The sequence below is a fragment of the Poecilia reticulata genome, chromosome 4, assembly GCF_904066995.2.
Source record: "Poecilia reticulata chromosome 4, P_reticulata-male-v2, whole genome shotgun sequence".
NCBI classification, from domain to species: domain Eukaryota; kingdom Metazoa; phylum Chordata; class Actinopteri; order Cyprinodontiformes; family Poeciliidae; genus Poecilia; species Poecilia reticulata.
The window spans coordinates 4,968,156-4,992,679 of record NC_088833.1 but is presented as its reverse complement, the minus strand read 5'-3'; the positions used below and the strand labels follow the sequence as shown (position 1 = coordinate 4,992,679).

The 24,524-nt window shown below is 38.2% G+C and overlaps 1 protein-coding gene across 1 annotated transcript in view; it reads right to left on the bottom strand.

Moving 5' to 3' along the window:
• The window catches only part of col24a1 (collagen type XXIV alpha 1), an 84,934-nt gene extending 60,670 nt beyond the window's left edge, over nucleotides 1-24,264 (bottom strand). The window contains exons 1-5 of the mRNA XM_017304551.2: nucleotides 23,621-24,264; nucleotides 14,707-14,777; nucleotides 9,545-10,902; nucleotides 4,600-4,653; nucleotides 1,909-1,962 (exon numbers count right to left, since the gene is read on the bottom strand). Coding sequence (XP_017160040.2) covers nucleotides 1,909-1,962; nucleotides 4,600-4,653; nucleotides 9,545-10,902; nucleotides 14,707-14,777; nucleotides 23,621-23,673 — 1,590 coding nt within the window. The 5' untranslated portion in view covers nucleotides 23,674-24,264. The remainder of the gene's footprint in view (nucleotides 1-1,908; nucleotides 1,963-4,599; nucleotides 4,654-9,544; nucleotides 10,903-14,706; nucleotides 14,778-23,620) is intronic.
• Nucleotides 24,265-24,524: the final 260 nt, after the last annotated feature.

Below are 24,524 nucleotides of genomic sequence, written 5' to 3'. Positions count from 1 at the left end.
CCTTGCGTAGTTGTACCAACATATCTGTCCCCACACTGGAAGAAAACTCGCCAGACATGTTTCCTGCTTTTGTTCTTCCTATTTATTTTATAAGCTGTGTGGCTTAAAAGCTGAAACTGACATTATGCATTGTGGCAAACCACACAAAACTCACGATCAGGTCTAGACCCCCTGCCTTCTTGATGGTTTATAATCTATTCCATCAGCAAAGTTTTTCTTCTTTCCCGTCACACAATGACGACACATTGCCTGATTATCTCAGCTGCTAGCAACATCTGGCTGCGCCTGGGTTAATTCCACTTGCACACAACCTCTTCTCCTCAGAGCGCAGCATGTTGATCTCGTCAGTCGCCATAATTGAAGTCATTTGCGCTACAATAAAAAATGTGTCCACATTTTTGTTAGAGTGAAGGATTTATGAGACAGTTTAATGAGCCTCTGACATCACCACAATGTGGTCTAATGATTCGCTAAGAACCGTTGGTCTTATCATTGGGACGACTGTTCTTCATATTGTAGATGGATCTGCTCTAGTACACCTTATTCTAATAAATGCTTTACATCCTCATAATGCCGTCAAGTGTTGCAGAAGACTGATAATCACTCATAATCTGCTGTGTTGCAGCAGGAAAACACTCAAAACAAACAGAGGCATCAAGCTACAGTAACTTGTACTGTAATGTTTGTATGTTTCTGAGATATAAAGTCAAACATTTGTGACATAAAGACACAGAAATCCTCAGAGACTGATGTGGTAAATTTAAGAGATGTGCATCTGAAAGTGCAGTTCCAGGATCTTTCCTGTATCAGAACCTTCATCTCCCTGATACAGACTCGGTGCTTCGATGGAGCAGCTTGATCCTCACTATCTCTTGGGTGCATCCTGGAAGTGTTTATGGTGAAAGCTTGAGGAAACTCGCCAAAATGTTTGACATAATTCATACAGGAAATTATATCCAATAATAAAGAAATGCTTGTGAACTTCTGACCCTAAGCTTCTCTAAATGTTTTGACATTTAGCTGACAGAAATGATATTAATCCATACAGAGTGAAAACAGAAACCTTTAGCCTGATTTAATATCAGACAGTGAGAAAATTAGGGTTGTGTTTTTTGCACAGTGATCACCTTCTTTAGGCTCTTTTCTTTTTCTGTCATGATATTCAGTGGTGGTGAGGCAGAGAACACTGAAGACCCAGGTTGGAGATCAATGATGAGTAAATAGCTCAAACAGTCCAACGAGCAGGCAGCACAATGAACAGAAAGCTAGGCTAGACACTGGTAGCAACTGAACATAAATAGATTGCAACCAAGAGCTGACACCATCACAGGACAGATACGGTTCTACTGAGACGGCCAAAACCAGAAGACACACCCACAAACAAATGACTAGGAACACAGGTGGCATTAAATAGACAGAGGGCAATCACTAAACCAGAAACAACTGGGGACAATCAACATGGACATAAACACACAGAAAAACTCAAATCCTGACATTTTCATGCAATAAATTTAGCTGATTCTGCATCAGCCTTGCTCTGACATTTGTGAGCTCTTTGGACAAAGGCTTTCACAAAAACTATTGTCCTGTGTATTTCTTGTAGTGCTTGACATGATTTAATTTTTTATGCATCTATATTATGACGTATATTTTACTTGGTATTGTATGAATACCTCACTGTAGTGGATGGGATTTCAGGCTTATTCATGTTTTCATAACTGAAGCAGCAAGTATAATGGAAACACTCTGATAGGATGTATGTTTGTGTGAAAAAAATACTATTTTCTTGCACAGACAGTGAGGAACCTCTCTCTCTCTCTCTCTCTCTCTCTCTCTCTCTCTCTCTCTCTCTCTCTCTCTCTCTCTCTCTCTCTCTCTCTCTCTCTCTCTATCTCAGGCAGTTCTCACCTTTGACCCCAGTGGTCCAGGTTGTCCAGGTTTTCCATGAGGACCAGTTGGACCCTAGACCAAAATAAAAATAAAAAAAATAAGATATTAATTATTTTCATTATGTAGATGGAATCAACATTAAGAAGCTTTTTCATTGGATCAGGGATGGTCTGGACTCCATAGTCAAATTGTTTGGAGGTTTTAAATAGGTACAATTTTAAAATCTCAAATATTTTTTGTGATGTCATTCTTTCATCTTACAGGCTTTTTAACGTAACAGAAGAGTGACAGGAAGAATACTGAGCTGGTTTTCCATCTGGGAACCACTAATCAGCAGAAAGAAATATTGGGGGTAAAAAAGGCTGCGACACTTTTCACTTGCAAATAACACTTTTAGTGAATAACACTAATGACAGCAGTGTGAAAACCTAAGAATCTCCATCACTCTTTTATAAAAACTGAAGCAATCAACCAACATTTCTGTTATGCAGCTGAGTGAGAACTTCTTACCACAGCAGATAGTCTGATTAGTTAACCAAATAGTTTAGTTGTATCCACTAGTTACAGGCAGCAAGATCATGTTAAACTCTTCTGCTACTGTGTTGACAGAAGAAAATGTTTAACATCCTTGAATTAAATTGCTGTTACAGGTGAAAGAAAACTCAGCTTTTGCCTTTTCAGTGTCAGTGAGGCAGACTATAGGTGTGAATGTATTTTTTAATAGCAATGATCTAAAAGACATTTTAACGGAAAACCGGATTTTTCCATTGGATCTTGAGATACGTCTGTTCATTCATGGTGAGAGAGAGTAAGATATAAAACAGACACCAGGAAGGTTTTAGGGTGCAGCTCAGTTGTTCTGTTTCATCACTTTATGATTTCAACCTCTGTCTGTTTGGAAATACTCGCTATATTTCTGTGACAATACACATGCACACTGCTATAACATGCTCAACTTTATTTTTGTTTTAAAATAATAGTTAAACCCTGTTTTACCATAACTGTAGAGTGAGGTTAACTCTCCTCCCAACATAAACAATAACAGATTGCTCTTCATTAATGTTCTTATGTATGCCAACAGCTCTTGAAGGAAAACCACTAAATTCTGATCTGTGCATGTCTATGTACAAGAGCACGTCCCAAAACACAAAGATTATACAAACTAGATTATAAGAACTAGAACAAGACTTAAAATAGTTCTGCAGAACAATCCAGTAAATTTTAGACAATAAACTAGTCTACTCCTCATCACAAAGGCCCACATCAAGTGGTACGCTGTGATTCATCGCCTCAAACCAGGATCATTTTTACAATCAGACATCAGAGAGTCAGCCACAACACACTTAATAGCTTTTCACTACAGAATGATGTCAAGCTACACTCTGGTTTTACTTTGTGATGTAGCCTTTGGGGCTTAGGGTAGGTTTTGTAGGAGCCAAGTTATTTATTCTTTTTTAGTAGTAGACATGCTTTCCTGTCTGCCAGCCTCTCTCCTTTCACGCCTTTTATGCTTTTTAAACAGCATAACAGAGATGCTTATACAGTGCAGAGATTTACAGAAAATTCCTTCTGATAAATGATCCATGAAGAAGATGCTATTTGAGGAAGAGCAACAACCAGAAGCGATCTTTATTAATAGACATTTACGGTTCCACGTAACCTATCCATTCAACACACTGTGTTGTGTTTGCTTTCCAGAAGTCCCTCGGGGCTCACGGCGTTATTGCAGCATTGCATCATGACAGCCTTGGCAGACGCTTAAAGAGAAGTCTGAAGATCAGAGTGAAGATGTATGTAGTTTAAATGCAGCTGCTGGTTGCAGCTGGTACAGTATAGTTGTTTTAATGTCGAAGCTCAGCAGTAGTTCAACGTTTCCTGAGTTATGTGAATTATTTCATCCTAATGTGTGCTCACAAAGCTTCCTAACTACGGTCAACAACAGAAGCCTGCGTCGGCAACTCTATCTAAAATAAGTAGCTGCTGTTTTTTTCAGGTATAGGCCAGTATGCAACATATTATTTAAATTATATGTTAAACTCTTGAAATATAGTGTTACGTGCTTTTGGATAGTAGGGTTTGAGCTTTATATATTGTTATTTGCTTCCATGTGTTTACATTTTTTCCTGTAAAATAAGCAGCTGGAAGAAACAGCCCCGCCTCACCAAATAAAACACACACACACACACACACACGCACACACACACACACACACACACACACACACACACACACACACACACACACACACACACACACACACACACACACACACACACCTACACACACACACACACACACGCATCTGCTCTGACTGATCTGATTCGTCAGCTCCAAATCAGCTCAGCAGACTGCTGCAATTCAAAATACCAGAAAAGTCTGCACTAAATCAGTGTGCAACCCTCAGGTCAGGAAAACTGCAACATTATCCTCAGAAAAAAAAAAAATGCAATAATTCTGTTTACAGTAAGACATTTAAATTGCAACACATTTAATCCAACACTTATGCTTTTTTGTAATGTATTGCTTTTGTGTTCACATAAACTACCTAGAGACAGAAATACAGAATTCACTTTTAAAATATTTGATTGCGTAATGATGGAAAAAAAATCTTGCATATCTGGATGTCAGTAAGCTTCACCCTGTGTGATGAATTACATCCACTTTACACATTGTTGGCACTTAGCCATCATATATGCATGAATGACTCACCCTTGAACCTCTCTTTCCCGGAGGACCAGGTAAACCAGGAGGACCAGGAGGACCCTAAACCCGGGAGACACAGGGATAGGGAAAGATCGAGACAGTTGGAAAGAAACATCAATAGAAAAAGGGAGTGAGCGGGAAAAAAAAGAAAGATGAGACAGTGTGTGTTAACGGCAAGCGATAACATGTAGTCCTGCAGCCCAGGACTCCTCTGTGATGAGCATGTTCCACACTCATGCAAGGATTCTATAGCTCAAAAGAGACTTGATTTATTTTAAAACTGTAACACTAATGAGACAGTGAGATTAAAATAACTTTTTGTAAGCAGCACTTGTCTTGCTGACATGACGCCCACCAGGTTAAGTTCCTATAAACACCACTCTGAAAATGTTTAATGAAATAATGAGAATTATTACATTTCAAAGAATGGGACATATATCATTTGTTTTTATCATAACATTTTAAACTTATTTTATCATGCATCTGTCTTTGTAACTATGACAACTGATTGTTTACCTAGCAACAAAAGTTTAGTCAGTTCAGAACATTTGACGTTCAACGTGTCCATCACTGATTGTAATTACCAAAAAATTTCAAATTTAAACTTAAAATAAATGAGTAAAAACAGGCTAAGAAAAAAAAAAACATTTAAATTTGATGCTTCTATCCTTACAAAAGTATAAGATCTACAAAGGTATCGTATACCTACGTACCCAACGCTGATGTCTGCATCCATTTGTTCAAAAAGTTCAGTGAATGTTAAGGTGAACTTTTTGTCGCCTTACAACTTTCACATCAATGCATTTTATTTTGACTTCTTTTGACAGATCAAACACAAAGAAATGTAATTTATGTACAAAGAAAGTTGTTCTGTGAGAACCTCAGCAGTGAGTCGAGTTTAGTATGAAAACAACCGTTTAGTTGAAGGCATGTTAAGATGTTAAAATGATCCAATCACAGCCCAGAACAAAATCCAACTGAGCTCACAGCAGCTCTCTGTTCAACTGGACAGAAGTTCAGCTATTTTGCCTCAAAATATGGAATTAAAATTAAGTCCTTAGAAGTTCAAAGCTGGTAGAAAAGATCAGCTGAGAGTATTTCTGCAAAATACTGACACTGGGGGTCTGAATACATATGCAACCCAAACCGTTTAGATTTTATCGTGTAACAAAAGGTGAAAACAATGCATCTTTTTCATTTCACCTCACAATTATGTACTAACTTATGCTGGCCTATCCCATAAAATCCATGTTAAATGTTTGTGGTTGAAGCAAAACAAAAGGTAAAAAAGATTATCTTTACAAGGCGTGTACATGAAGTCATATGTTACTTCTGGTAGTTCAAACGGATTTTCCCAGCTCTGTCCTGATGTAGACATTTGTGACTTTGAAGTACAAAAATATTGTTGTTCTAATGTCGTACATCCACAATATAATGTAGAGAAAGAGAAAAAAGGGGGAAACAATGCCTCTATGATGTTCTATATGCTATATTTTCAATGTTAAATTGATAATAAAAGTTTTGCCCAAGCTAGTGAATCCAACAAGTTCCACTTGTGCATTCACAAAATTAGACAGAGTGGTGAATGATCACTGAGGGGACATCAGTAAAGAAACAGCTGTTTGTTCCTCCAAACTCCCACATACTGAGAAATGGAAACAGTGAATCTTCACCACGCCTCCACAACAGAGCGGACCAGAGAAACACAAACTCTCACATGGTCAAGACAAAACTATTTGATTCTGTTTCATTTTCTGGATTTATTAAATCTTCAAATGTGTTGCATTTTCATTTCTATGGAGAGATGGAAAACATACTGTGGTACATGCAGATTTATGTTTTATTATTATTTACTGGTGTGGAAAGCAGTAAACTCAGTCTAGCTTGTCTGTTAAGAGTTTTCCATTGATGATGACTAAGTTAGTTACTTAGACTTATCTGGGTCCAAATTGGACTTATGGACCCAAAGACGTCTCAGAAACAAAAATCTTAATTTTTCATCAGAAATACTGTCAAATTCCATAAATATAACATTTAAAAATTGCTACGAAAGTGCAAGTTACTAGAATTGAAAGTCTGAAAAAACCGACTGTGATCATTATGTGAAAGAAAATTGTATTAGATGGTCATTAATATCCCAGAAACCACAAGGTCAAATTCTTCCCACAGACTAAAAAGCCGTTGGAACAAGAAAAGGCCTCCAAGACAAAAAAAATCACTGCTGCAGAACTGAAAGGACATGTAGGAAATCAGTTTCTCTCTGTTTAGTTTGCCTGAAACGCCGAGACAGGACTAGTCAAAAAAAAAAAAAGTAAACAAACAAGACCAGTTACTATATAATCATAGAAAACTACTATCTTCAGCTGTAAGACCACACCAAACACATCCCAAAAGTGAAACAATTAAAGTCTTTAAAAAAAAATCTGAAATGTCTCAAAGATAAATAATAGTAATCCTTATATTTTTCCTATATGTGGCTGTTTTAAACAGAGAAAGTAACTCTGTGGGGGGAAATCCTGAAATTTACGGATCTAAAACAGAACACCAAAGTTTGTCAGGACAACATAAACATTACGAGGAAAATACACAGGTTACAGGAAGAAGGCAATCTTTAACTGTGTCTGCAAGATTCCTTGATTGAGCTGGAATGTACTCAGATTATATCGTCCAAATGTATCATTTATATGGGCACAAAATCAGTTAATCTGACCATGATGAGCGTTAACATGCACCAGGCTTTACAAAGAACAGAATCACTGACATGCACCGAGTTGTAAAACCTCCCTAAGAAAACACAGAGGAAGTAGTTGTAGTTCTGTCTGTGCTGAACATAAAAACAAACGCAGTAGTGTGTTTGTTCTCTGTCCTCTGAGTGCCCAGAATGGACCCACACCAGGTTCTAGTTACAGCTGAGACATTACTGCTCTCCATAATTAAGCAACAAGCTAAGCAGCACATGCTGTTGGTTTTCCTGTGTCACCTGACACAGCGTGAGGAAATAAACATTCTTCAAAGTTCTGTGTTGCCTCCAAACCTCTGTCTGCCAAAGTCATATGGTACATATCTGCAGTCAGGTCAGTTTGCCACAGTCAAAACACGTGTATACATGCACGCTGCTCAAATGATCAATCAGCATAAACCACCTCACTCATTCGGATTACAGTTCATCCCAATCAAGTTGACGTCTACCAGACATGTGCTTATTCTGATTGATTCTGATTTATTCCGATCACTTATGTCCATTTAAATATTTCTTCTGTGCTTTAGAAGGGACACTAAAAGACCAGAATACAATTATAAGTAGCAGGTGTTTGCTGCTATATGGAGGTTCAAAATAGATAAGAGTTCTGAGTTTTGATTTTGTTTTGGTTCGCTTTTGTTCTTGACAGCTTAAAAAACAATTAATTAAATCAGAATTTTCCAAACCTGTCATAAGAAGTCCTATTTTTAATAAGCATAAATGCTTCTACTTCAGCACACTTTCAAGCTGACCATTCAGAGGAAACCGCTGACCTTCAGCTAACGCAGCATTCAAAACATGCCTGCAGCTAAACTGTCAGTGTAGCAAAGACATTCCAGATACTATTAAAGGAAAATCATCTGGGGTCAATATCACTTAAATCCTCTAAGGAACATTTCAGGTAACATTGATTTAAACTATGCTTCTCAATAGAGCTGCATTCAAGTTTCATGCATTCAAATCAGTATAATAATGTAGATGGTCAGTTGGATGGACTCTGCCCTTAATGCAGAATATATATACTGCTCAAAAAAATAAAGGGAACACTTAAACAACACAATATAACTCCAAGTAAATCAAACCTCTGTGAAATCAAACTGTCCACTTAGGAAGCAACACTGATTGACCCGACGAGGGACCCTGCTGTCAATCAGTGTTGCTTCCTAAGTGGACAGTTTGATTTCACAGAAGTTTGATTTACTTGGAGTTATATTGTGTTGTTGAAGTGTTCCCTTTATTTTTTTGAACAGTGTATTTAGTCACGGAGATGCTAAATTACATAAGAGAGTGTGCAATGATAAAAAAGCAAAGTGTTAGCAAAGCGTCAGAAAAATGTGAGTATGTTACATTTAAAATCGCAATCACAATTTTCAGAAACGGTACCACACAACATAATACTGTCCTCCTACTGTGCAGCCATACTTTCAAATAACATGTCTGGCCACCTGTAGGGACAAAGGCCTTCATTTTTGGAGACATGTTTGCTGTTTAATGACACTAAAGTGAAACTGTTTGACAATAATGACCCTCATTGCACTTGAAAAAGAGAGTTGCTGGTAAACCTTCATCCAAATGACGAAGCATGGAGGTGGCAGGATCATGTTGTGGGACTTCTTTGCTGTTATGCTGGTACACTTCATAAAATAGACAGCATCATGATAAAAGACAATTTCTTGAAAATACTGAAACTCCAGACATCAGCGTTGATGTCCTCCAGCTGTTAGATTCATATCTGTTTAAATACACCTGTCTCAAATAACTACAATAACATTAGCAAGACCCAAGGTTCAAGCATGTTGATGGACCGGTCTTTGGGAAGTGGAGTTTGAGACTTCAGAAAAAATCTGATTTTATACAACTCAAATCACAGGGGTAATCCAATTTAATAGAGATTATGGTGCCGACTGTTGATTGTAATATAAAAGCACTTCTGGAACGTTTATTTCCTCTGGGACTGAGAAAAACTGATTTGAGAACATTATTAAACCATCCAGTCAGTAGCATAATAATCCTCTACAAAGAACAAATCTTTCTCACATTTTAAGAACTGCACTATGATAGTTAAAAATCTTTAATGTATCCTTTTGTTTATTTTAGAAAGTCACATTACAATCAGAATTTGATGATCTTAAACCAATTTAGGTTTTCTTGCATTTTATGCTCAACTCTCCAAAATCCCAAAAGTTATAAATCACACATTCATTCACTTACCGGAGGACCTGGCTCTCCTTTGGGACCATTTAAACCATCTTCATACTCATAAAAGATGTTTGGTTCCTCATATCCGTAATCATATCCTCCATAGTCTGTGTCTTCATAGCTGCCATCCAAAGCATGGTGTTCTGCAGTGTCCACCTGGTTTTCCCTGTACAAAGTTGTGCCATTGGCTTTCAAATGAGACTCCAGAACTTGATGAGTCTGGCGACGCCTGAGGCCAGAGTCCCTGAAGGAGTTCCTGAGTCCTTCTTTCCCCCGACTTTGCCAGACTGGAAAAGCAACAGTTGGAGAAGCTTCAAAAACACGTAGATCTTCTGAAATGCTCTCTTCCGCTGTACTGTTCTTCGAATGATCCGCTTCTACCCTGGGTTGACTCTGTTTGGCCAACTCTCTTTCTGAAGTGGTGATCCATCTACTGTCCGATGCTTTCCCGCTCAGAGTTGTTTGTGTGGGGCTGTTGGGCTCAAGCAAAATCGGGGTCGAGAAGGTTGACTGTTTCAGTGTGAAAATGTGGCTTTGTTCCCTTGGATGTAGTTGTGTCACTGGGCTCAGAGTTGAAGACTGTGTGTCAACTTGACTACTTGCTAACAGTTTGTCAGCTGTTGTAAATTTATTATGTGTAGCTGCTACTCCAAAAGTGGACATTGTCGAAGGGTAAGAAGGATGGTCACTAGCCTCAAAATCCAAACTAGAATGTGATAAAGGGGATCGATAAGTGTCGGCCAGCCGGCATTGTTTTTTAAGGTATTTGCAGTAGTGCGCAGCAGCTTGAGCTGAGGGATAGATATCTAGCTGGCAGACTTGACCAAGAAACTGAGCTGCCTTTGAGTTCATCCCACCCAAAGTAAAGAGATTGCCAGGTTCTCCCAATCTCTGTGACCTCCCCAAGGTCTGCTCTCGCTGCTGCACCACTCCACAGTCCTCGTAGAAGGACACTGAACGCGCTCGAACACCAACAGCAAAAGCATGCTGCTGTCCGTCCTGCCAGTTGTGGGTGAAGTAGCTGGAGGACTTCTCTGCAGTGTAGACTACTACCTTACGTGGCAGCAGCTGAACGCCAAAACGCAGTCTGTCCCTGCCATCTTTAACACTAAAAACAAAAGCATTGTTGGCTCGCCAGGAGCTCAGGCTAATCACAAAAGAAAACTCAACTCCAAACTCTGAGTGGAACAGACTGCTTGCTGGGACCTCATAGAGGGAGTTTGCGTCGAAAGCCACCCCATAGCCAGGAACGGGGATATCCGATGGTAGAGGAACATCGGTGTGAGGGGTGTGAGGCGAGTCTGTCCTCTGGTAGGGGTCGTCTGTTCTGCTTTGATTCGTAAGCCCCAGTTGATAGAGAATATCCACTCCTGTTGGGAAGAAAAGAAATTGGTAAGATTTATATTAATTGAAGTGCCAGACATGCTGTGTTCCAGAAGATCTTTGCAGAATAAACTTCAGTAGGTGACACTGTCTGTGTTTTGTAAACCATCCTGTTTGTGGTACCTTATTTTTTCATTTTTATTTTAGGTGCATTTTTAATAATGGTACAGTGTGGAAAGAAAGCTGTGGCAGTATGCCAAGATTTTATAAAGACATATTTATACAACTGCTAATACTTAGTATTCCTGTTTTTAAAAGTCAATTCAAAGGAAAAGAATCAGAGCCAATTCTAATAACACTATAAATACCTCAAATAATAAAAATCAAAGGACCATGATGGGAATGTCTTCCTCCATTTCCTTTCACATTTATTTCAATCACCAAATCTTTTATTAAACATGTCTATTAAAGTAATTGGACTCATCTGGAAATTTTCCCAAACCATGGACAGTGCAATTAAAATAAAAGTACAGCCACACTTATGGCAATTCAAACCTGAAGTTACAATAAGTATGTTACTAAGCAACTGATTTTATCTGCAACATCAGCTTGTTGATCCAGAATGGAAAACAAGGATGAGCTTCTGAACAATAATGATGTAAAAACAACATTTAGGTGTTTATTTAATTTTATTTTTTTCTAAATACTCTGTGATAAATTCAAAATTGTTCTCAATAATCTCTGTTTTTTACCTTCTTTTTGCACTAGTTGGAATAATTGTTGCTTTTGTTTTAAATAAATTAGTGAGATCTTAAGCAAGATCTCACTTTATAAAGACTAAATATTGGTTCATGCCAAACATCGGCAACAAGTCTTGTTCCTTCTGTTACCATTTAAAGACATTGGCCAATATTATTTTTACACAGTGCAAGCAGGTGATTCAGGATCTAAGGCTAAGACATGTCTTATATTACGTATCTGGATGCTGATCAACCACAGTGCTGTTAATACAGCGTCTCACAGACACTCATGATCCCATTTCTGCTTTTCCTCAACAGGATGAACGCAGCTGCAGTCCAGATGAATGGCAAGACCTTGGAATGCATTAGACAGCACAAGGATCCAAAGAACCTGCCTTTAAAGTTTATTGAAACAATATGTAATCAGATATGTATAAGAAAAACTACTTGTTTATTCTTTTTCTCCTTCAAATGTAGGGAGAATTTATGCTAAATATGTCAAAGGTGAGACACAGTTTGGCAAAAGCCCCAAAAAGCAAAACAAAACAACAGGTTTGCTGTTCAGTTTTGGCACCAAGAAAAGAAAAATACACAGATCTCACACTGGAACCATGATGCACCATAATTCAAGTTAAACTAAACATTGCTTCAGAAATAAATAGAATAAATTCCAATGTTGTTAAGTCTAAAGAACCAACATGAGCAACAACAGATACACCAAGTATAAGGTGTAACTGATGTTGGAGTCTCTGTATGCTGGTCAGGTGTGTTTGACACAAAAATACAGCGCGAGCGAATGAGAATACAGAGAACATTTTAGTCCCATGATGCTTTTATGTATTTGTGTTTTTGCTGGATTACTGCCTGTAGTAGTTTGTTGTAGTTTTCAACATATCTCCTGAAGAATCCCAGCCCATACTTCTTTGGCAGAAGCTCCAGTTTCCTTCACACTTGACGGCTTTCGGGCCTGGCCTTTCGCTTTTAGTTCCCACAGATTTTTTAGTTGGATTCAAGTCAGAACATTGTGCAGGGCAGTCAATGACATAAACTTCTGATGGAAGTTCTTCATTAACTTTAATAATTTGGGTAATGGTTATTTTGGAAGACAACATCTTATGTGCCATTAGCTAGCATATTTCGTCCGGCTTGGAGTTTTCCCTCTTCAGAAGTGGAGTTTTTCTTGGTCTGCTGTCTTGCTTATTCCAGTTCAGAGCTGTGATTGTCACCCTGAACACTGCAATTCCTCACTTTATTAGTGTATTGGCAGCTGCTCTGTGGTTTTCATAGACCTCTGCCACAAGTTTGCTTCTTAGTGCCTTTAAAATCTTCTACACAGTAAAACTGCCAGTGTTGAATTAACACCCAAAAGTGTCTGTATGTGGCCCAGTCAGCTGGTGTTAAATTCAACAATACAGAGCGTCACATTAACATTTACAACGGTGTTAGTGTTAAAATATATTAAAAGTAACATTAGTGTAGTGTTGATCACAAAACATAATGTGGTGTTAAAAAAGTAAATAATTGACGCACAAGGTGCCAATATCAATCAAATCCAGTGGAAAATATTCAAAACAATACACAGACATGGAAAGTTTAACTTTTCAGAATACTTTTCAGTATTATAGACCAATGCTAATTTAACAACAAAATGTGTGTCAATCTTTTAACACTTTCAAAAGTGTTACTTTAACACCTGCTGACTTGGACACATATAGACGCTTTTGGGTGTTAATTCAACACCAGCATTTTTACTGTGTACTTCCTAGCCTTGCCAGGTTTGTTCTACATGACGGCTCTCTTTGGGTATCTTTATGACAGTTCGTAACACCCGAGACTGCTTGTTTTCTGTGTGATATGACTATGATATAACTGTAGCCTGTTAACCTTGAAGTAAAGAAATTGTGCATTTTTACCATGTATGCAACAACTCATTGCATAACTTCAATTCAGATTCAATCTTCCAATCAACTTCAAGAATTTCCACCACCATGTTTCATCATGGCAATGGTGTATTCATTTTATCCCTGGTCTTCATGATGCTTCTTTTAAAAGAACAGTTTCTAACAAACCTCTGAGAACTTTCAGAACTGTATATACGGTGCAGAAATGCACAGATAATGACTAAGTGCCTTCTGAAGGGTTTTGGTTATATAATGTTTTATTTCGACGTATCAGGAAAAGTTCAAGGGCTACCTCAATACTTTTGAAGGAACTGTGTTTGTCCTCTGTGTTTGATGAGGGCAGAAAATAACTCAGTTTGAGCTGCAGTGCTTCAGCAGCAGGAGAAGACACAAAACAGAGAAAGTACAATAAACAGAAGAGAGACACAGGGAACAATGTTTCACATGGGAAAAATAACCCACAGCCCAGATAGAGAAGTTTGTCACACCACAAATCAGGTCTTATTTTTAAACCTTTATTTAACCAGGTGAGATATTAATAAATTCTTATTTAAAATAAGAATTTGTTCAGGGTATCTTTGCCTGTTGGCATCTTCAGACAAGATCCCAATTAACCTGTCTCAGACTTCAAGACCGGCTGCCTCTTCTGTGTGCATTCCTCCACCCTGCATTATGATGGATTGATTTTTCCTGGCGTGGGATCATTTGATTTACAGTAGATATGTGGAGAATTGACAATGCATGGTGGAAAAATCTGAACCCTTGAGGCATTCTAGTAAGTCAGTGAGAGGAGCAGTAAAGACTGAACACAAACGAAAAGATTCGACAAGCTGAGACTTCTCTTACATCCAACTTATCACTTTACTTACAGTGTACAATTACTGAATCCAGTTACTAACATTAATGAGTAAAATGCAATTATTTTGTAAATCTAAATCCCCTCTCCTTTCAGTAAACAATCTTTTCATTAAAATCTAATGAAAACAGGATAATTTTCTTAGATAGTTTTGAAGAAAATTAACAATAATAGTCATTATATGGGTGGATAAAAATCCCTAACCAAAAGCACAAGCAAGCTAGTTATGTTTTCCATAAATGCCGGTAATAAAATGACAGGAAGTGGTCCTGTGGATTTTTATTTTCTTTAATGTAACGCCATAAATGCTACATTTGTAACTGTATAATAAGCTCTGGGCCTGAGGTGTTTTACCTGGAGCAGAGTAGTTGTCTTCTGCAGAGGGTACTGCTGAGCATACTGACAGGAGCAGGAGAAACTTCCACCTACAAGAGCAAATAATGAGATGAAACTATTATAGACTAGCATGATAAAAAAGAAAAACAATTACATGTTTAATATATATATATATATGTAAAAATGCACCAGTTAATGAATTAAACTCCAAATATTGGAACATTTTATATAAGAATTGTTGTACAAGTGTGAACCTTCTGTAACTCCACTAAAGCAAAGAAGAAAAGCGGTTTAAGAAAGTTTCTGTTGACAAATGTGCACTAATAAATGCACTCTTTGGTGCAGATGCTGATACTGAAAGAAGAAAGCTACAAGTTAGCTAATATCACAATCCATGAGGTGTTTAACATGAAGCCCTTATTATTTCAAAAGCAATAATGAAAAGCCAACATTTCTATGACACATTGCGAAATGTCTGCCATTCATTCAGTTTGCAAGAAAGAATGATACGTAGAGCAATTAAAAGAAAATTTAGATAGCAAACAAAAAAGATACTTTTTTTAAAATCTCAGTTTAGGAATCTATAATTTTCAGGATAATCTGCAATTAATGGCAGCCACTTTCACTTACATATTAAATGAAGTTTCATTTTGAGATATTCAGTTTTGCTTATTTTGCAGTTCTTGTATTGTAAGTAGAGAAAGCAGACACACCTGCAGTCAGTCAGTGAGACTGACTGCTGTTGTTGCTGTTGACGTATTTAATTTGTTATTTTTAACAGTCCAGTCATTTCCGTTTAAAATGCTTTCCTTTCATAGCTTTGTTTTATGATCACGGAGTGCAAATTAAACATCTCTTACTGTGAAACCATAATCTAAGTAAGAACGTGTTCGTTTCTTAAAAAGGTATTAGACGCTGGCAAATTATAAGCAGAAGACTTTAAGAAAAAAGTTAAGTTTAGATGAAAAAGTAACAAACAAAACTGGAAAATGCTAAAGCATGAGAGCAGAACATAGATGGCGTGCATGCCTTCAAACTTAAAATCAACAATAAAAGAAATCAAAACCCATTTGTATTGGAAGCAGGCGATACAGGAATGTTTGTCTAGTGCTGATTAAACAAGACTTATAAAAGCATTTCTAACAGAAACTAACATGTCTGACAGTTATGTGGAGAACGGAGCTGGTTGTCAAGTAAAACTGAGAACTGTACTTCAGTACAAAGTAGCATAATGTCTCATCACTGCACTCTCGCTCTTCATTTTTATTATCTCCATATTACTACATTCCAGAAAACATAGTTGTATGCAAAAGAAATGAAAGATTGACCAAATGTGACAAAACGCAACTTGTAGTTCTTAAAAAGTAACCCGTCTTCTCTGTAGGCATTTAAATTTGACATTTTTATGTTAGAATATGCAGCTGAGAGCCATACAGCGAACATCATTGCCTCATGTTTTATTGTTTCCAGGCTAAAACGGTCTCTTCCTACAAAGTTCTTGTTGTTTATTGCACACTTAGAGCTTTAATTTAATAAAAAAAGACATCAAAGAGAGAAAAAAAACAGAACTAAAATTTAATAGGACAAGTGTTTATCCAGCCCTTAAAATTAAGGCTGTAAAAAACAGTTTGATTTTTAAACTTTAAGATGCCTTTCAGGCGAGCACAAGGCTTTCTGTTTCTGTTACCTGCACTGTCTTTTACTATCTACATGAAGACACTCATCTGAACACCAAATACCTGGTGGAAAGCATCTGTACTGACACAGAAATGTAATTAATCCTTTAGTATGAATAATGCATGAGTCTACTTGTTAGTGAGACAGCTGTGGTGAAAGGAACCATGCAGAATGTGTGAAGATTTTAAAAGATGAATGAGCTTTAATTCCAACAGAGATGTGACTTGTTGAAAACAAAACCAATTCCCTGCTGGTTGTTACCCAGAAGAAAAGGATACACAACGAGTAAAAGCAACTCATTTTGACCGCGGTACATTTTTGCTAAACTAAATCAATAAAATAAATCTGGGATGGTTGAGAAAAGAACTGGTTCTCTTTAAAAGAACTCAAGGAATACTTTGGATATTTTCATTTTCCTCAACTGCATGTGTTTACTACTGAATATCAGAGCTACTATAGATGAAAGAAAATAGCCACAGGGGAGTAAACATCCACCCTGAAAGACAAAAAAATTCAAAGATGTATTATATATTTACGAGAAAAAACTTGGATAGTCTCTGATGTCTAAAAGTTGTAGATTTCCAAGAATTTTGTTTTTTTCCAGGCGTGGATTTACTATATTTACAGCAAGTCAGAAATCTCTGAGAAAAAAGTCTGAAATTTTCTGAGACTACAAAGTCTGACATTTACGACATAAAAATATCACAAATAGAATGAATGTGGAATTGCTAAACTAATAAGCCTTTTAGCAAGCCTGCTGTTGAGCATTTACTAGCTGACCGTCAACACAACTGGGAAAAATTCAAGACCTACATCCGTATTTCAAAATAAGAGTAAAAATGATCAAGAAAAAAAAGAGGGAAAAACTCCAGTAGCATTTCAGGAAACATAAAACAATAAAAAACTACTTTTACAAAAAACTCTTCATCAGGGGTCTCCAAATGCATCTCTGCTCAAACACCTGGATCAGATAAACTGTTCATTTACAGCCTATCGCAGAGCTGAATGAATGCTGGTGAGAGAATTCAGACATTTTTAGAGCAAAGATGCACCTGGACTTGGGGACTCCTTCCTTACACTGTGTCAAATGTAAACCACCAAAAACACTTCAAAATATCTTCTTCACATTGCAACCAGATCAATCATGTCTCCAGCAACAGCTGCTTTCACAAGTTAAAGTAGTTATAATAACTAGTCATAACTTTCCAGCTGACAGTGTGACGGATGTTTGTAGGACATGAAGAGACAGTAGTCCTGCTGTTTTAAAATGTGTCTCTGCACGACTGAAGGGAACTTTGTCAACCAAGACTTTTTGTTACTCTGTAAATCACAGGAGATTGTTATCCACAAAACAGCAGGACCTTCTCCAGGAATCTCCCTTTCAAAGTGACGAGCAAAAAACCGCTTCCAGTGTCCTGTTTAAGACAGACAGACAGACAGACACCATTGTTTGTTTTTTCAGCTCTATGTGACTCTGTGGACTGGAGGGAAAAGAAAAAATACAAGCAAAGTTAGAAAATAACAAGGAAAAAAGAGAAGAAGACAACAGGAAATCTAGTGGAACAACACAGAGACTGGCTTCAAGTCAAGAAGTGGGAAGCTGTACTGTCACCTGTTCCCCATTCAGAGAGGTCGTGTGACATTCCACAGTTCGGGAATGGAGAGCCAGAAAATGCAATGAAGAAAACCGAACTTGGGGTGGATGATTACAATAATTCATCTGTTGAAGTGATGGGATCAACTTTTAAAGGGGCAAAAGTAGCTGCTTCCAGTTAAACTTTGGCAAAAGAAGAGAAATGCTAAATATAAGATTTACCATTACGTTTGAGATGTGTGGGGCATCTGAAACTGATTCAGATTCTCTTAGTATTATCTCTTACACAAGCTCCATTTTGTGGATTTTAAATCACTACATCAAACAACTTGGGTCATTGTTTCAGCACAAGTACAGGAACACATGCAGACAAGGTGTTGGACATCCTCCATAGCCGTCGCCAGGACATGACAAAGCAGTTTTTTTATGTCTTAATGTGCCTAGAATCCTTGTTCCTGTTCTTACTTTGCATAGAAAGCAATTCCTGGCAGTACAGTGAAGGATGCTACCCAGCGCCTTGCAGTTAATGGAGCTGGCTGCTGAACGCAGCACAAAGCTCCCCAAACAGAGCTCTGTTGACTGAGGGAAATACCAATATGTGGGGAGTGGGTGTCATGTCAAGACTATAAATAATCACAACTTTAAACTCCCATTCCAGCAGTGACAGACCTCGACTGTCCCCATTTCAGAACGAGCTTGGATCTCTAACAGTGATTCATTCAGGAGAGAAACGGGCCAAGTGCTCTGCTCCAGGTTCATTAATTTGCTTGCATTAATCAGAGATTTCAGTCAGGATGCCAATTTCAGAGCCTGTTAGTGATTTGGCAGGTTGCCTATCAAATAAATCTGCTGAGAAACAAAGTATGTGAAGCTGTTGATTTACCCCAAGCAGCTTTAAGACATTAAACTCATTAAGTAGTAATTGATCCCGTTGTATTATTTTACTAATTGGGGGTTGTGGACACAAGAGGAACTGCTGCTTTTTCTTACTTCAGTTTTAAAGGGAAAGTTCTTGAATTTGTAAGCAGACATATTGCAGTACCTGAATATCATGACCCTTGATTGACCAAAATTCAGCCCACTTTGCTGTATGGCATTTTTTTTTTTTGCAAAAATCATCCCAGTAGCTGAGGCGATCCACATCGTTACAGTCATTATGTGATTAAGGTTTATGAAGCTTCGCCTTAGACCCAGTGTAAAAGCTCTGCCTCTGGTTTATGAACTTGACAGCAGAAGGAAAAAGCAGTAACTCAGACATACAGTTGATAGCTTATGATTGTGACTCTGACATAAATTAGAATAAAAAAATGTACGTTTATGATGCCTTCAAACAATTTTGATAAACTCAGATTTGTCGGGCATGGACAAGTTCATTTAATTAACTGGCACTTAAACAAAAACATTTCCATTTGACTGCAGGTGCTGCTGGGTTCATCTATTCAGGCAATTATGTGCAGGTATTAACACCAGACATCACACTGTTCAGCAAGGAGACAGGAGACGTCTCTTACCTGAACCTGTTTAGGTACAAAACATGTTTTTTGATTGAAAGCAAAACATATTGTAGAGATGTCAGCTGAAGCTGGGAAGAGAGTGAAATAAGCTGAAATGAGCTGAAAGGACACGCGGAGAAAAAGATGCCAACACAAAAAAAGTCAGATGTACTCAGGAGAACATAGCCTAATTTCTAGAGACATGTGATCTAATGAGACTATAAATAAAGTGTTTGGTCATAATGACCATTGTTACATTTAGTGAAAAGAAAGGGAAAGCTTTGCAGCATGAGAACACCATCTCAATGTGAGTTACAGCAGCATGATGTGAGGGTTATTTGCAATAGGAGGGACCGGTGCACTTCACCTAATGCATAACATGATGAGAAAAGAACATAATGTGGAAATATTACAGCATTTTATTAAGCTATCAGCCAGGTGGGTGTAGATGGATCTTCTAAATGGATAATAACTTTAATAACAACATCACAGTAGGTACAACAAAGCGGCTAAAGGACGACAATGTCAATGCTTTGTAGTGGTCACAATAAAACCATCTCATATTTTATTTAGTAGCTGTCAAAGAGGTGAAGCTCCACCGTTATCCTGTCTCAAGAGTTTTGGAGTAACTTTGCCATCTTTCCAATGATTTCAGATGTTTCAGATTCACATAATAACTTTCCTACTTGCTTTTGCTTTTAACATTTTTTATGAATTTGCAGGTCTACAAACCTGACTCAATTTCTTTCAAGAGGAATGGGACAAAATTACACCAAATTAATGAGAAGCTTGTGGGTGGGTAACCAAAGCACTAAACTAAAGCCGGACAATTTCAGCACAATTCTACCTAACAGGAAAATTAACGTAGACCTTATAGAGGCATATTAAATTCTTAAAATAGACAAATGTCTATTCTGGTCATGTGTCTTTTTATACAGAGTATGTAAAAATCTGGTGACAGAGATTGAGTCATGAATTGTAATTATTAAATCTAAGTTAGCATCTTGACATTCTCGGAGAATTTAGTAGTGAATAAAAAACGCATTCAATTTGAAAATGAACACTGAACAGGTCAAACAGGAACCGGTAAGTTTCTCCGTTTTGATGCTAACTCAACAGGAAGTCCATTTACGTCTCATGCTAACGAGGTGTTCTGCTGCTGCATGTTTCGCTAACTTTCCAAGAAATGAAGAACTAACTGATCTGCAGCCAGCATCTCTTTCCTGCTGGCTGCGTTTCAGCTTCAGTGTCTGTCTTCTTATCTGAGTGACTTCATTATGAAAGACCTAAAAGAGCTTTTCCAAATGACAGCCGGCAAAAATTTGAATATTTGCTACATGTCAAGGCTGCAGGGCATGAAAAATGAAGGAATTCTAATTCAAAAAGATGCTGAATAAATGCAAATATTAGAGTGATTTTCAAGAACTAGCATGTAATTTTCTTTCCGCTGAAGTCAAAAGGTCAGCACTGGCCACAGCAAAGATTGACTTAGTCCACAAGAAAGTAAGCAGACAAAGAGCTGTGAGTAAACTACCACTATTTATTGGTTTGCCTTCTTTCCAGTTCCAGATGTTAGGAGGGTGGAAAAAGAGTAACTCACACACACACACACACACACACACCCACACACACACACACACACACACACACACACACACACACACACACACACACACACACACTAATCTGTGCAATAAAAGGTGGAGAAGCTTTCAGAATACACACAATACTTCCCAAAAATCACAACCATTAATGACTATTTGTTTTCCAAATCAGCAGTGACTCAACAAGTCCACTATATCTTGTTCCCAGTATTTGCATTAAATAATACAGGAGGATTGTTGGTGGTTACATAATGTACAAAAAAATCACTTTCTTGTTTGACTTTCCACGAAAAAGTCAAACCAAATGAGTACCAATGTAACAAAAAACTTCCTCTTAAGTCAGGGGTGTCAAACTCCAGTCCTGAAGGGCCGCTGTCCTGCAGTTTTTAGATGTGCCACAGGTACAAAACACCTGAATCAAATGTCTTAATTACCTCCTCAGTTCTCCAGAGCCTTGCTAATGACCTAATTATTCTATTCAGGTGTGGTGCAGCAGAGGCACTTCTAAAAGTTGCAGGACACCGGCCCTCGAGGACTGGAGTTTGACACCCCTGTCTTAAGTGTTATGTAATATGTCACCTGATGTTCAATCCAGCACTAATTCTCATTCCTACAAATGGTACTTCTGGGATCAAACCTGGATTTTATAAACAGAAAACCCTGCAACAACCTTTCAGAATCATGATATTAGTTATTATACAACTACAGTTACACTTTATAACATCTTCATAGGCTTGTTGTGAGAACTTGGGTGAACTGACAGTCACGGTTCTCAGTGGAAAGGTTTTCAAAACCTCTGAATTCTTCAATCTGTGAGATTTGTGATATTATAACAAATGTATTTTACTGAGACAAGCCAAAATGAATAAAAATCAAGAGAGTGTGATATGCATTTGAACTTAACCTCCTATACTCTGTTGCTTTTAAAAACAATAAATCACCAAGACTCACTCATTCACCTCACCTGACAAACCAGCCATGCACTTCACAAATCTGGAGTTTATGGCAGCATGAAAAATGTAAATTTAGCTTTGAAGAAAATCTACAAAGAGACCCATTTATGGCTTACCACAAACCATGCAGGGGACAGAGCAAATATGTAGGAGAATGTGATCTGATTAGATCAAAATTGAACCATGTTACCAACATGTGGCGCACAAGTTGTGGTGGAAAACTACACAGTTGACAACCAATCCCCACGATGAAACACGAGGGTGGTGGCATCATGCTGCGGGAACAACTTTTCTCTAGTTGGATGAGGGCAGACAGTCAAAGGTTATGAGAAGATTGACGGAGCCAAATGCAGGACAAAACCAGTTAGAGGTTAAAACTGGAGCTGAGCTTCATTTGCTAGCAATGAAAATGAACCTCTGCTCCTGAAGAAAGGTTTTCTTCAGAAGCTTTGGCAATATTTGGAAATTTTCATTAACTTTTTTAAATGTTTTTTGCAAAAAATATTTAATCTCTATCATTTTCCTTCCACTTCATAGTTTGGTGCTAATTGATTTTGGCCAATCACGTAAAATGTCACTAAAATATATTGAAGTTTCTGGTTGTAACATACAAAACAACGTGTTCAAAAGTCATTAATTGTTTTGAAAAGCACATTATATGTCCCGCAGGCAGAAGGGACCCTGCACAACAAACTGGTAGACAATGGATGGGTGATTATAAATTTTGCCTTGAGACTCATTTTACTTATAAGCAAGTGTTTCCCTAAGTGATGAGCAAACACAGGAAGGCTGTTTATTGTTAAAATGTCGCCAGTAGTAGTGGAGGAGCAATGCCTCCCACAGAGGGGGGTTTCAGGAGCCACAGTCAGGCCCAGTCAGATCAGGTTGCTCATTTTTACTCTCAATTATTAAGAAAAAACGTGGGTGTCTCAGAGCAGAACAGAGGCCTTTGTGATCTCATCTTCCTTTTTCAGATGTTATCTGGAAGAGATTTCCAAGACAGCTTGGACTCACTTCAAATAAAGGACATTAAATGTGCTGCTTAATGTCCTATTTGCTCCAACACAGTCCTGATATTCTAGAGTGGCAGCTGCATGTAACAGGACAACAAAACCTTACATGCCAAACACACTTCCATGAGGAATTTTAGTTGTTAGGCTGCCAAAATTAAACTGTTTCGACCTCAAACACTCACCACCCAAATGATTTATCCCCATGCTAGAAATATTTTTAATTCCTCCCAAGGCGTGCTCATTCATCTTTCTGCTCCAGCCTCTGTGTTTAATTCCAACTTTACACAACTCCACAGTTTCTCACAGATTATGCAGGTCACGGATTTCTTTAGTCAAGTATGAAATATTATGTGACAAAAAGGTTTCCAAATCGTTTAAAGTTCAAATGCAAGCACAACAGAAATGCAGTTGTCAGCCCCAAATGGGGATGGCAATGTAGTTACAAAAAAAAAAAAAATCATAAATTAATTTTAAAAATAAAGTAAGATCAGAATGGCACCTTTATTACAGATCAGTGTTCTTTAATCAGGAACCTGGAGCTGCTGCGGTTAAATGTGCAAACAGGCAGGGAAATGCATTGCTGTACTTTGAAACTTACGTTGCAGCCGCGGAAACGTGTCCACTCCTTGTCCGTTGGGCTCCTAAATGCATTTGTATGCATTTGTCCAGGAAGCAGAGATCTGGGCGAAAATAGAATCACACTCAATGGGATGCCTGCACATGGGCTGACCCTTCGGAAACGCTCAAAAGGAAGCGTTTAAATGGACCGAGGAGCCCTCAGAAATTCTTCATCGCACCGCACTCCTGAGGTGAGATGTCTCCCCCTTTTCAAAAAGTCCCCAAAAAAACCCTAGTGCGCTCTGCGGCGCGCAGGAGGATAATCTGGCTGTTGCTATCCAAAGTGAAGACGCGCAACAACAGCAAACTTGGGGGAGGAAAAAAAAAAAAAACGGAAGCGGCTTTGACAGCAAGTAGATCTGTGGCTGGATCGACGCGGTTGCTCTGACCGATGCAGATAATGTCCTCGGTTTGGTCGATCACCACAACATGAGACGGACTGGTGTGCGTCTTCTCCTCCAGGCGCTGGTTCCAGCTATGTGCCTCGACTTGCAGCGGTGCGAGTGCACCCGCATTCACCCCATCACAACTCTAAACCAGCTGGTGGTGTTGGGTTTCATCAGACTTCTCCGTGACATCACGCGTACAGTTTAGGCTTGTGCTCTTTGGATGTCTGATGTCTTCATTAATCTACTGTAACGTTAAAACGCGGTTAGTGCGCTTCCGCTGTTTGTGCTAATTGCAAAGAGTAGAGTCAACTTTCAGGGAAGACTCGTGTCTGAATCACGCAGACAATGAATTGGGATCCTTATCAACAACTCCTGATAATATAATAGGGAAGACTGGGGATGATGAACTGTAATTTTTGAAGATGAAGTTCTTTAAGTGTTATGCTACATTTGTCTAGCACAAATGGTGCTGATTGAAAAGCCTGTCAGTTTGTG